A 12,971-nucleotide genomic window follows, 5' to 3' on the forward strand; every position below is an offset into this window, starting at 1 on the left:
GCCAGCTGGGTCGCAGGCTCAGGGAAAGGGAGACACATCGGAGCTTCTCTCAGTCGGAGCCTCACAGAACAAGGAAACGCGTGCTGTGATTTCCGAGGGGGATGGAAGGGGCGGCCCTTCTCAAACTAGTTCTGGCCAGACCAGGCCTCCCTGAGAGCAGCACCTTGACAAGCTTGTGCCCCCCTCCCCCCCACTCCGCCCTCTTCCCAGGGGTCTCCCCGCCCACCCCACAGCCTGTTTCAGCCACTGCCAAAGAATCAGGCCTGCGTTGCCAGCTCCCCTGTGGGCTGAGGTGCCGCCTGCCAATCTTCCCCCCCCCCAGAGAAAGAGGCGACTCTGCTGCCTTTTTAATTTGATCGATTTTGCTGTTTTCCAGACATTTAGCACAAACGGAGAACACCAGCACTCCTGGCAGCTGCCGAAGCTGCACTGTCTCGTCCGCTCTCCCTCTGACATCTGTGTCTTCGTGGCTGTCCCCAGATACGTCCACCTGGGCTTCAACCTTCCGGACACCGTCCTCAAGGAGAGGTGACAAGTCTGCATTTGCTCCTGGTTATACTTACCCCCCCCCCCAACTGTTCCCCTAATCCCTGCCCCTCCATCATACCCGGAACTTTCCTCAGTGAGTTTAGGGCATACCCCCTGAAGCCACAGTGGGCTCTTTAAATTTAAAAATTATTACCAAATAGGCAGGAAACACACAAAGTGCAAAATTTGAATAGTATACCGATTATATGAAAATATACTGAGAAAAGTGAGCCCCTCTCCCACGGCAGCCCCAAGCCACCCAGGTTTCCCCCCAGGACGTCACCCCAAGATGTCAGTTCTACCTTCCTGGACTCGTGATCCCAAAGCAGCGTTTCACACAAATCTCTCCTGCTCGGGAAGCTGCCCGGGCTCCCTGTGACCACACCTGTCCCTTTAGGGGCCCTGACTCCCGAAGATTTCCCTGCAAACGTTCAGACTCTGCTGCCACTTCTTCAACTTGGTGCTGAGCAGGCCTCTCCAGCAAATGGCCAGGTTGGTGCCCCTCCAGACCTCTGCCTCGGCTGCCTCTCCCCGCTGGGGCCCCTTTTCTACACCGCTCTTGCTTTGGAGATCCAGCCTGCGTCTCCCCCTTCACTGTCCTCACCTCCCCTCGCAGGGGCCAACCCCTGCAGTCACCACGTGCCGCTTGCCTAAGTGCTTCTGTGTCTCAGGCAGTCATCCGTTCTCCCCAGTGTGACCGCAGCTTCTCAACGGCAGGGGCCCCAACAGGCTTTCTCAGCATCCCACCAACACAGTGCCTACCATCAGGGCATCTCCACAAGTGTTTGTGGAAAAAGTAAAGGAGCCCTTGAAGGAGGAAGTTCTGGAATACTCCATCACCTCTCTCAGTGGCCCCAGATGACAACCCTCACCCACATGACCGGTGCTGCCATTGTTCACGATGGCCAAGCCTCCACTGCCACCAGCGGGACCCCAGCAGAGGTGCACCTTGGACCCCACCCTCACCTGGCACTCATCCGAAATGCTCCACCTCACTGCTGGCACACCTGCTCCTCACTGCAATGTGCCTTTGGCTGCCCGACTCCCCTCCAGCCCCTCTCCACGTGGCCTCCGGCCCATCAGCCCCTCACAGCCTCACTGCCCTGCCCAGCCTGTGCCTCCTGGCTAGCTGAGCTGTCCCCTGGAATCCTTGCCCCCAGTCTTCTGCCACAGCTGACTTCCAGGGTCAGCTGGTCACTGTCCCACCCCACAGCTGGGGAGAAAGGAACCCTCGTAGTCCAGCCATTGGTCTGACCTCACCCAGACTGCCGCACAGCCGGCCTCCCCTCAGCCCCACTCCAACCACACACGCAAAGGCTTGCTTGAAAAGCAGCAACTCACCAAGTCAAAGGTCTTGACCACCCGTCTTCCTCCTCTGCCTCTCTGCAGCTTTAACACGGGGCCCCTCGCCCCAGATCTCTCACAGCGTGGACTGCACCCACCTGGCACCCCCCGCTCTTCCCCCCACCCCAGGACCTCCTGCCTCTCTTCCCTGGTGACCTCAGGTGCTCAGGATAGCGGTTACTGTCCTGCTCAGGCTGCTCCCCAATCTGCAACTCCAGCCCCAGCCCCTAAAGCCCCTTCTCCAACTACCTGCTGAAGATCGCTACTCAAGCAATGTGCCCGCACCCCAAACTCAACCTGTCAAAGCCCAAATTCATCATTTTTCCTTCCAAAGAAGAGCCCTGTCTGACTGCGTGGCTGTGCCTGGTGGTACCACTGTCTTCTGGGCACCAGGGTCAGAAATCTTGTCGTTTGGCTTCTTTCTTGCAGAATGTTAATAATCCTAATAGCAAACATTTATTAAGCTGGAGTATGAGCCAGTCACTGTTGGAAGCATTTTACTTACATTAACTTGTTTCTGCGTGCTATTTCTACGCTGTTGTTACATGGCTGTCCTTGTCACGTCTGTACTACTGTGACGCCCATTTTCCACGGAAGACATCGAGGCACAGAGAGGGTAAGTGACTAGTCCGGGGCCTGGGAGACGCAGCTGGCATTTACACCCAGCAACTGCGGGGCCAGAGCCGCCCGCCCTGCTGAACTTCTACTGCTCACACAACCTCCGACGTCCTCGCAAACCTAGCCCTTCATCCTCATTTCTGCCACGAACTGCTGATTCAGGCCCTCTGCGCTGGGCTGGACTATTCTATCTATCCACTCCCCGGTGTCCCCGCCTCTGGCCACTTGCCCATTAATCCATCCTGATCTCTGCTAGCAGACTGATCTTTCTAAAGCGAAGCTCTGCTCAAAATTCCGCAGTGGCTTCCCCGAAGAAAAGACCCAAAACTCTCAGCAACTCTCCATGTCTTGGTCTGGCCCGACCTGCCAGTTGAGCCCCATCTTCCTGTTGCCCCTGCCATCTGCCACCGCAAAGAGGATGACTTGCCCCTCCTATCCTGCCTTCTACAGCCCTGGGCCCTGTCTCTTCCCTTCACCCCTCAGAGCACAGCTCATAGGCCCCTGCCTCCTACCACCAGTGGGATCTATCACGAGGGGCCTTAGGGAGCCTCCTTATGGCAGTTGACTAACCACACTGTCACTGCTAATTACATGGGTGTCCTATCTTTTGTTTGCAACACAGGCCCAGGCCCAGGCCCAGCTCTGGCCCTGGCGCCCGAAGAGAACTCAGTCCTCGGGCCAATGCTCCAGGTGTGGGGGGCAGGGACTGTGCTGGTGAGTGGTGTAACCCCTGGAGTCTGAAGACCTACATAGCACCTCGGCCCACCACTTACTAACAACGGGGCTTGACTCCTCTGAGGGTCACACTCAGCATCTTGAGCGAACGGCACTGATACCCCGTGGAAGGCTCACTGAGAGGGCTGGATGAGGTACGGAAGTGGCCGGCACAGGGTGGGGCATGCGGGTGGTGCTTAACGAGCTGCCGTCAGTATATCTGCTGATGTCACTGATTACGGTTCGGGGTGCTGGCAGATACGTGGAATCTGGCTCCCTCCCCAGGTGGCAGGCACTCAACCTCTAGGCTGTTCTGGTTCTAGAATATGACACACACTTTACCCACTGCACAGTCCACAGGGTACTTACGAGGTTGGTCCCGGTCTTCTGCTGTATTTCCAATAACCTACGAAGGAAGAGATTTTCATCTCAGTTAAAGAACTGGAAACAGAAGCGGAAATCTGCAGCCACTAACTGCCTCTTAGAGACCCGAATCTGGAAAACTCTGAAACCAGAGCCCCGTCGAGCTGGCATTCCTCACTCTCCTGAATGCTTAAATGAAATTGGCCACAGAGAGTTGTTCCAAAATTAGTCATCAGATGATAGAAAGGCAAAAGCTGCTGAGAAAATGGTTATTTCCAGAGCAGCTAGGGCATAAAGACGAAGGCAAGACTAGAGTGGCTGGGACGAACGCTGCCCAACGGAAGTATAATGTGAGCCACTCAAGTATTTACAAAATTTTAGTAGCCACGTTACAGAGTAAAAATAAATCAGTAAAATTAATTTTCATAATATATTTCATTTATTAGCCCAATGTATAAAAATACTTTCAACATGTAATGAGATATCTAATCTCATATCTAATCTCATCTAATGAGATATTTCACATTCCTTTTCTTATTCTAAGTCTTATAAATCTAGTGTGCATGTTATACTTACAGCACATCTCGACTTGGACTCGCTCACTTCAAGGGCTCAAGAGCCACAGGCGGCTCACAGCTACTGTGTCGGGCAGCACAGGCTTAGATGTGTAGGCATCAGTTTCTTTCCCGCAAAGCATCAGCCTTGGCCTGGAGCCACGCTAGTGGTCCAGCAGCCTCGCCCACAGGCGTGACTGAGCATGTAAAGGTGTTTGTCAACGCTGGAACTGTTTCCATTCGCCTCTCCCTCCAAAAGCTCCAGACCAAGAACCTCACCATTTTCCAACTAATGGCTTTAGAGTTGGGATGCTTGCCAAAGAAATTATTTTTTAGAACATTTTTTTTTTTCAAGTTATATGGTGCTAGCAGTACTGATGCCTGGAGTAATTTCCTTTCCATTGAATGAGCTTTTTTTTTTTTTTTTTTAAGTTAAATCAAGCAGTTGTCACAGAGTTTGGGTACACAGTGGCCCCTTCCTTTGGTTCAGGTCTTCTGGTGAAAGGCCCCTAACAACACTGAGTGAAAAATGATTTTGATTTCTGGGGACCAATCTGGTGAGGAGATGACTAACTCTAATACCCACTATTTGGGAATTAAAAATAACTTAAAAAAAAAAGAACACTTGAGATCCAAATTTTACTCATTGGTAGTGATGCCTTAAAACTTTCTTCAGCTGACTTTTTATAACTTGTTTAGAGGTGAGTCAATGAATTGATACTCTATTACTTAGGGGTCTTCATAGTATTTGCAACCTGGTATTTGTGGTATGGAAACAGTACCCTTGGGAAATCATATCCCAGTGCCAATATCCCCACATAGTCTAGGTCGGCACTGACCAACAGAACTTGCTGCAATGGGGGAGCTGTTTCCTATCTAGGCTATCCAACACGGCAGCCAGCCCCTGGCCAGCTGGCTCAGTGGCTTAGAGCGTTGTCCCATCACACCAAGGTTGCGAGTTTGATGCCCAGTCAGGGCACATACAAGTATCAACCAAGGAGTGCATAAATAAGTGGACAACAAATCAATGTTTCTCTCTCTCTCTCAAATCAATAAATAAAAATAAAAAGTATTTTTAAAAATATCAGTAAAAATAAAAATGGTAGCCACTAACCATTTTTATGGTGCGTGGCTACCGAGAATTTGAAAGGTGGCTAGTTCGACCGAAGAACTAAATTTTAAATTTTATTTATTTTTAGTTAATTAAATTTTAGACGTAAATCACTACATGGGGCTAGTACCCACTTAGTGAATAGTGCAGGTCTCAGAAAACGGAAATCTAGTTTGCCCCCCTTGGTTTAAAGCGTGTGTGTGAAATGACACAGGCCCTAAATGCCATCGCCTTGCAGAAAGCTTCCTCTTCAGCACTCCCCGTGGGAGGGACAAATCAGTCTTGCAAACACCCTCTGGTGACGGCTGACATGGAAACTGATGGAGTTGCAAGGACATCTGACCACATCTGGTCAATGTCCTTTGGGACTTGAGAAACGGTTGCTTGTCTGGCCACCAGTTCTCCAGGGCATATGGGCTGCTTTCTAGGTTGGCCCAAGATCTCTGGGGGACTGAGGAAGGCTCAGGAAGGAATGCCAGATCATTAATACCTACTCCAAGTCACCCAACTCAACAAAAGTTCCCCCCACCTGGGCCCTCCTAGGCTATAAGATGTGCACATCACAACTATAGCAGCCAAGAGCAAGGGGTCTTTTGCAAAATCTAACTCGAAGCCCAGAAGTATAACTATATGTCGAAGAGGACCAAAGACAGCAGGAGGCTGTGGATTAGGCCCCAGGAATATCCAGCTGTGCCCCTGCCTGGAAAGCTTACCGCAGCCCCAGGATTCATTCCACCTAAAAACAAAGCAGAATCTTGGAGGAACCTGGCACACTCCACAACCCAGACAACAAGTAAAACAAACGTTTGTTTCTTTCAAACTGCCTAAAATTTCAAACTTTGTTTTCAACTTTGAAATCTTCCTTTTGTAGCCTTTGAAATACCAATTCAAGTTTGAAAAATTTTAGTTTTAAAGAAAAGTATACATACACATTATAAGCATGCACAAGGATGCTATTACTATCGCGGGTACAAGTAGATATCTATGCCTTGAATTATCTGTAAAAAAAAGAAAAGAAATACAATTAGCTCAACTGATCAAAATAGATATATAGTTGATGCCCTGCATTTGCAGTTTCCAGGCTTACAATTTACCCACTTGCTAAAACTTATTTGTATTCCCCAAACCAGCACTCGCAGCTCCTTCTCAGTCACCTGTGGACACGCGCAGCAGAGAGATGAAAACACAAGTCCCCCGCTGCACGTGTCCTGCCGAGTCTGAGCAAGGCAGCGCTCTGCCTCCTGTTTCAGCTCTCACACCATGAACGAGTGTTCTGTTCCTGTTCTCCTTGGTTCTGCTTTTGCACGTATTTTTGGTTTGGTTTTTTGGTTGGTGATCCCACTGTTGAAATGGGCCCCAGGCACAGTGCTGAAATGCTGTCTGGTAGCCCTGCACACGAGAAGGCTGTGACGTGCCTTACAAAGAAAATATGTATGTTAGGTAAGCTTCATTTAAGCTGTTGGCCGTGAGTTCGATGTGAATTAGTCGGTGATATGTATTAATTAAGATGTCTTTTTTTAAAAAAAAACGACAAGGTTATCTATTGATATTTTGCCAAAACCGTTGTGACCGGAGGCTGGCAGGAGCCTACCCTGGTATTTCTCCTGGGGGCAGCGGTTCAGCGTCGGCTAGGTCTGTGCTTGCAGTGACTTTATAGAACATCACTACCACAGATAAAGACAATCAACTGCTATTTCCTTTGCACAGCAAAAAAACATCAATAGCACAAATGGGAGAAGATATTCACCAATGATACACCTGATTAGCGGTTAACATCCAAAATTTATAAAGAACTCATACTACTCAACACCAAAAAAATCAAACAACCCAATTAAAAATCTATAGATAGCTTTGGTTAGTATAGACATTTTAATGATGTTAATTCTTCCTATCCATGAACATGGATATATTTCTATTTATTTGTATCTTCTTCAATTCCTTTCTTCAGTGTCTTATAATTCTCCAAGTACAGATCTTTTACCCCCTTGGTTAAACTTATTCCTAGGTATTTTTGATGCAATTATAAATGGGATTGTTTTCTCTTCGTTTCTCTTTCTGATAGTTCATTATTGGTATACAGAAATGCAACCAATTTCTGAATGTTAATTTTCTATCCTACTACATGTATTATCAGTTCTAGTTTCTTTGATGGAATGTTTGGGCTTTCTATGTACACTATCATATCACCTCTGCAAATAATGACAGTTTGACTTCTTCCTTTCCAATTTGGATGCCTTTTATTTATTCTTCTAGTCTGACTGCTGTGGCTAGGACTTCCAGTACTGTGTTGAATAACATTGGTGAAAGCAGACATCCCTGTCTTGTTCCCGGTCTTAAGGGAAAAGCTTTTAGTTTCTCCTTGGTGACTATTATGTTGGCTGCAGGTTTGTCATATATGACCTTTATTATGATAAGGTTTGTTACTTCTATTCCCACTGAGAGTTTTTTTTAAGTCATAAATTGGTGCTGGATTTTATCAAATGCTTTTCCTGCATCTATGGATATGATCATATGATTTCTACCCTTCCTTTTACTTATGCGGTGTATCTCAGAAATTGATTTGTGGATATTGTACCAACCTTGCATCCCAGGAATACATCTCACTTGATCATGGTGTATGATTTCTAGTTTCATACCACTGTGGTCAGAGATGATGCCTGATATGACTTCAATCTTCTTAAATTTATTGAGGCTTGTTTTGTGTCCTAACACATAGTCTATCTACAAGATATTTCATGTGCCTGTTTAAAATAATGTATATTCTGCCTATTTAAAATAATGTATGTTCCTGGGGTAAAATGCTCTGAAAATATCAAACGCATCTCGTCCAGTGTGCATTGAAAACCACTGTTTCCTTGTTGATTTTTTGTCTGAAAGATCTAGCCATTGATGTCAGTGGGGCCTTAAAATCCCCTGCTGTGACTGTATTACTGTCAAGTTCTCCCCTCACGCCCATCAAGATTTGCTTTACATATTTAGGGGCTCCTAAGCTGTGTGCATAATTGTTTACAAGGGCTGTACCCTCTTGTTGGATTGTTCCCTTTATCGTCATGCAATACCCTTCTTTGTCTCTTATTGTAGCCTCTCTTGTAAAGTCTATTTTGTCTAAGTATTGCCACCCTAGCTTCTTTTCATTTCCATCTGCATGAAATATTTTTCCATCCCTTTACTTTTAGTCTCTATCCTTCATTTGAGGTTGGTCTCTTAAGGACAGCATGTATACATACACACACACACACACAGTATATACACGCACACACACAGTATACACACACACACAGCTCTTGTTTTCTTATCCATTCAGCTACCTTATGTCTTTTGATTGCAGCATTTAATCCATTTACATTTAGAATGATTATTGATAGACATGTACTTATGGCCACTTTATTCTTTATAACTATGCTCCTCTTTTTTTCTTCTTCTTCTTAAAGAAGACTCTAACATTTGTTGCAATACTGGTTTGGTGGTAATGAACTTATCAGCTTTTTCTTGTCTAGAAAGCTCTTTATTTCTCCTTCAATTTTAAATGAGAGCCTTGCTGCATAGAGTTGTCTTGGTTGTAGGTCTTTGCTTTTCATCACTTTGAATATTTCACTCCAGTCCCTTCTGGCCTGAAATGTTTCTGTTGAGAAATAAGCTGACAGTCTTATGGGAGCTCCCTTGTAGGTAACTAACCATTTTTCTCTTACTCCTTTTAAGATTCTGTCTTTGTCTTTGACCTTTGTCTTTTTAATCATGATGTGTCTTGAAGAAGGCCTCTTTCAGTTCATCTTGTTTGGGACTCTGTGTGTTTCCTGGACATGTGTGTTTTTCCTTCACCAAGTTAGAGAAGTTTCCCATCACTATTTCTTCAAATAGGTTCTCAATCCCTGCTGCACACGGGTGCAGGGCCAGTTCTTTTCAGGCCTCCACCCTTCCTGCCAGTCTCAGCACGGCTTCTTCTGCAAACCCTTGGTGACAGGCGTCTGTTCAGCTACTCTTCAGGTGGTTATCCAGGCTGATTGTTCTGTAATCCAGTTCAGACCAGGGATGAGGTGAGTCTAACTTCCACCTATTCTGTCACCATCTTTTTCCCCCACACCCTTTCCTCTTATTAGGAACACAGGTGGAGTAGAGTAAATAGGCAGTCACTATGAGTTCAACTGGAGAGGCCCCTGGCCAGATACTGCTAGTTGCCACCATATCCACTCTCCGCTCTTTTGTAACAGAACTCAGATTTTCAGCTGGGCACACTGACACTCAACTAAAAGGTTAAATGCCCAGCCTTTCTTGCAGCTAGGTTTGACCATGTGACTAAGTTTTAGGCAATAAGATGCAAGAAGGGTTCAGTGGTATGTCCCGTCTCCCTAAAAGGGAAAAGGCAGACCATTTCTCCCTCTGAATCCTGTTGCCTGAGACAGATGGGGAGGCAGCAGGAGCCGGACCGCTCTTGGGTCTCTGACAACTTCACAGAACAACAGTGTGCCCAGAGCTGCCTACTTCCAGATTTTCAGCATGAAAGAAGGGATCTCACCGTTAAGCCATGGATACATTTTCATTTTAAACGGCTGAGTCTGATGCTAATTGATACAGTTCCTTTCAAAAACCTCTCTCCCAGGGAAGACGCCAGATGCTGTCATCACTTTGGAAGAGCAGAGATTCAGGGGAGATCACAACAACAGAAGTTCTTAATTCTCTGTTCTTCCTCTTTGCCCTGTCCCTCGCACTGACTGACAGTGAATCACTCCCTCTTCACTAGGCTGCCGAGACACCACATTTTTGGATTTTTCTTCCCACCTCTCTTTCAGTCCTTTTCAGTGTCCTTTGCTGGATCCTCTTCCCCTTGACAGCCTTAAGTGCCAGAGTCCCCCCGTCCTGGGACTCTGCTCTGTGACATCCACGCTAAATAATCTCCTCTAGTCCAGGGCGTTCACTGCCCACTCTCCTTACTCTATGCCCAAATTTACATCTCCAGCTGTCGCCAGGTCTCTATATACTAGAGACCTGGCGACATATCAGAAGGCCTTACTTCATGTCTCCACTTCAAATCTAACAGGCAACTCAAACATCATGTCCTTAACGGAATTTTTATTTCCTCCACACACCCACTGTTTCCGTTTTCTAGTACCAATAAATAGTGACACAATTTATCTGGTTGCTTGGGCCAGAAACTAGTAGTCATTTAATCACGGCTTACAAGGCAGCCTTCTTCCCCTCCCGGCCCAAACCAGGAAGTTCTGCTGGCTCTCTTTTAAAAATGCATCCTACTTGCATCACTTCCCCCAGCCTCCACCACTGCCGTTCTAGCCCAAGATCAAGAGTTTCCAAATTAGGTGCATATACCCAGGGGAGTCCCCAAGATGGCCAATTAAGTGCAAAAAAAAATGTAGCACTTTGATATTTACTATCTATCCCATTCTTTAAGTATATTTTGATTTTGCATGTGCTTTAAAATGTTACAAGTTATATTCACTTGGTAGTATTCTACAGTAGAAGCATCTATCCTTTCGCACTACCCAATCTCTCCTTTTTCGTTGGCAAGAGAATTCCTGTGTTTTCACTGGACATGTGACCAGCCAGCTGACAACGACATTCCCCAGTTCCCCAGACTCCCTCAGTTAGGCGTGGCCATGAACTCAGGGTGGCCAAGGGGGTGTGACTAGAAGTGATGCATGCCACACTGGGTTGATCTTTAAATAGAATGTGCATCATCCCTCTTCTTCTCCCTTCCCACTTGCTATGAAGCAAGTAGAGATGGGAACCCTTGTCTGCTCGACCCTAGAGAGCATGATTTCTAAGTCATAAATACTTCAGTCTACATTTCCAAAAGATAGGGAGTGTTTGTAACACATAACCATGGCATTACCATCTAAAAAACTAATTGTTTAATATACTCAAATATTTAGTCAAGGTTTCAATTTCTCCTATTTTTTTTTGTTTGAATCAAGATCAAATAAGGTCTATATAGTGCAATGAATGAATGGTTCTTAAATCTAATTAATCTCCAATTTTCCCTATCACCTCTCTTCCCCCTCCCCACATAATTTACTGATGAAGAAACTTGATCCCTGGTTCTGCAAAAGTCCCCACAATTTGCCCTATTGCTTAACATGGTATGGTTTACGCTAGCTGATTCCTGTGAGTCAGTCCAAATTCTTCTTCATTTGATTTATTTTGAGACATATAGAATCAAGATGGTATCATTGGAAAAAATTCCAAAATTCAAAGACCTACATTTTAATTCTGTCTCCATCACTAAGGTGACTGTGGTGAAGTCACCCCAGCTGTAGAACCTGTCTCCTCACCTTAAAAATTAAGTAGCAGCTCCTGTCCAGCCAGTCTAGTCTAGAATGGTGGTGGTAAGGAGCAGATGAGACCGTATTTGGAAGGGTTTGCTGAACAGTAGCAGGCTAGTCAATGCGAGTTACTATGATTCGCTGATAAGGCATCAGTATGTCTGCATCAAAAATTAACACTTGAGCCCGGACTGCTGTGGCTCAGTGGGTTGGGCAACTTCCTGCAAACTGAAAGATTGCCAGTTCGATTCCTGGTCAGGGCACACGCCTGGGGCATGGGAGAGGCAACCGATTGATGTTTGTCTCGAACATCAATGTTTCTCTCCCTCGTTCTCCCTCCTTTCCCCTCTCTCTAAAAATGAATTATATCCTTTTTAAAAACTAACACTTGAACAAGTGAAATCCAGTATTTATGTGTTATACCTTTATGGATTCATATCTGTTGTGATGCATGCAATTCCACAGAAAAGTATTCCAAATCATCGGGGAGGGAAGAAAGCGACCCTGGACTTTAAATTGCTGCAAAGAATCATTCGGATCATTAAGTTCAGGCCCAGCTTTGCAGAAAAGAAAACATTTCGTTACTGAATAGCAGACAGAGGACCCCTGCTCTACATATCTCATACGTCAACATACTCTCCAGGGTTTAAAGGACCGAAGAACTATCTAGCAATGTGTCTCAAACTTTCAAAATCTACAATGTAAAGTGAAGAATCAATTTGGGGGGAGATTTAAAAAGATGAATCACAATTATTTAATAACAAAAAAGGGCTTGTTTTCAAATTCACAACTCTTATTTCCTATCAGTGAGAGGGATATTATGGTGACAACCTTTTCTTCATGGTATGTACGGGGAAGAGCATTCTACATAAGCATTCAATTCTTTTTAAATTATATTTTATTGATTATGCTATTACAGTTGACCTGACTTTTCCCCCTTTGCCCCCCTCCACGCAGCACCCCCCACTCCCTCAGGCAATCCCCCACCGTTGTTCATGTCCATGGGTCATGTGTGTAAGTTCTTTGGCTCCTCCATTTCCTACACTGTACTTCACATCCCCATGGCTATTCTGTAACTACCTATTTGTTCTTCTTACTGCCCTCACCTCTCACCCATTCTCCCCTTCTCCCCTCCCATCTGGCAGCCTTCGGTAACTAACTTCTTTCCTCTTGCTTGTAAGAGTCTCTCTTTATCTTTAACCTTTGGCCTTTTAATAATGATATGTCTTGGAGTGGGCCTGTCTGCATCCATCATAACTGGGACTCTCGGTGTATAAGCACTCAATTCTAATGGCAAACGTTAAATGAAAACCATGCAAGGACAGGATGCTTGAAAATCTCTTAAAATATTCCATCCATTTAATTCTACATAGGATCTTATTCAGAAATGATTTCCTTCCAGTACTTTGCCACCTGGAACACTGGGAGCTTTTGAAACTTTCCACCTGCTTACTCATTCTGTAC

At 45.7% G+C, this 12,971-nt stretch overlaps 1 protein-coding gene across 1 annotated transcript in view; it reads right to left on the reverse strand.

Moving 5' to 3' along the window:
- Positions 1-263: 263 nt before the first annotated feature.
- CD58 (CD58 molecule) overlaps positions 264-12,971 on the reverse strand; it is a 53,135-nt gene continuing 40,427 nt past the window's right edge. The window contains exons 4-5 of the mRNA XM_024570643.3: positions 6,162-6,230; positions 264-3,610 (exon numbers count right to left, since the gene is read on the reverse strand). Of these exons, the coding sequence (XP_024426411.2) occupies positions 3,570-3,610; positions 6,162-6,230 (110 nt within the window). The 3' untranslated portion in view covers positions 264-3,569. The remainder of the gene's footprint in view (positions 3,611-6,161; positions 6,231-12,971) is intronic.

The sequence above is a fragment of the Desmodus rotundus genome, chromosome 12, assembly GCF_022682495.2.
Source record: "Desmodus rotundus isolate HL8 chromosome 12, HLdesRot8A.1, whole genome shotgun sequence".
Taxonomy (NCBI): Eukaryota; Metazoa; Chordata; class Mammalia; order Chiroptera; family Phyllostomidae; genus Desmodus; species Desmodus rotundus.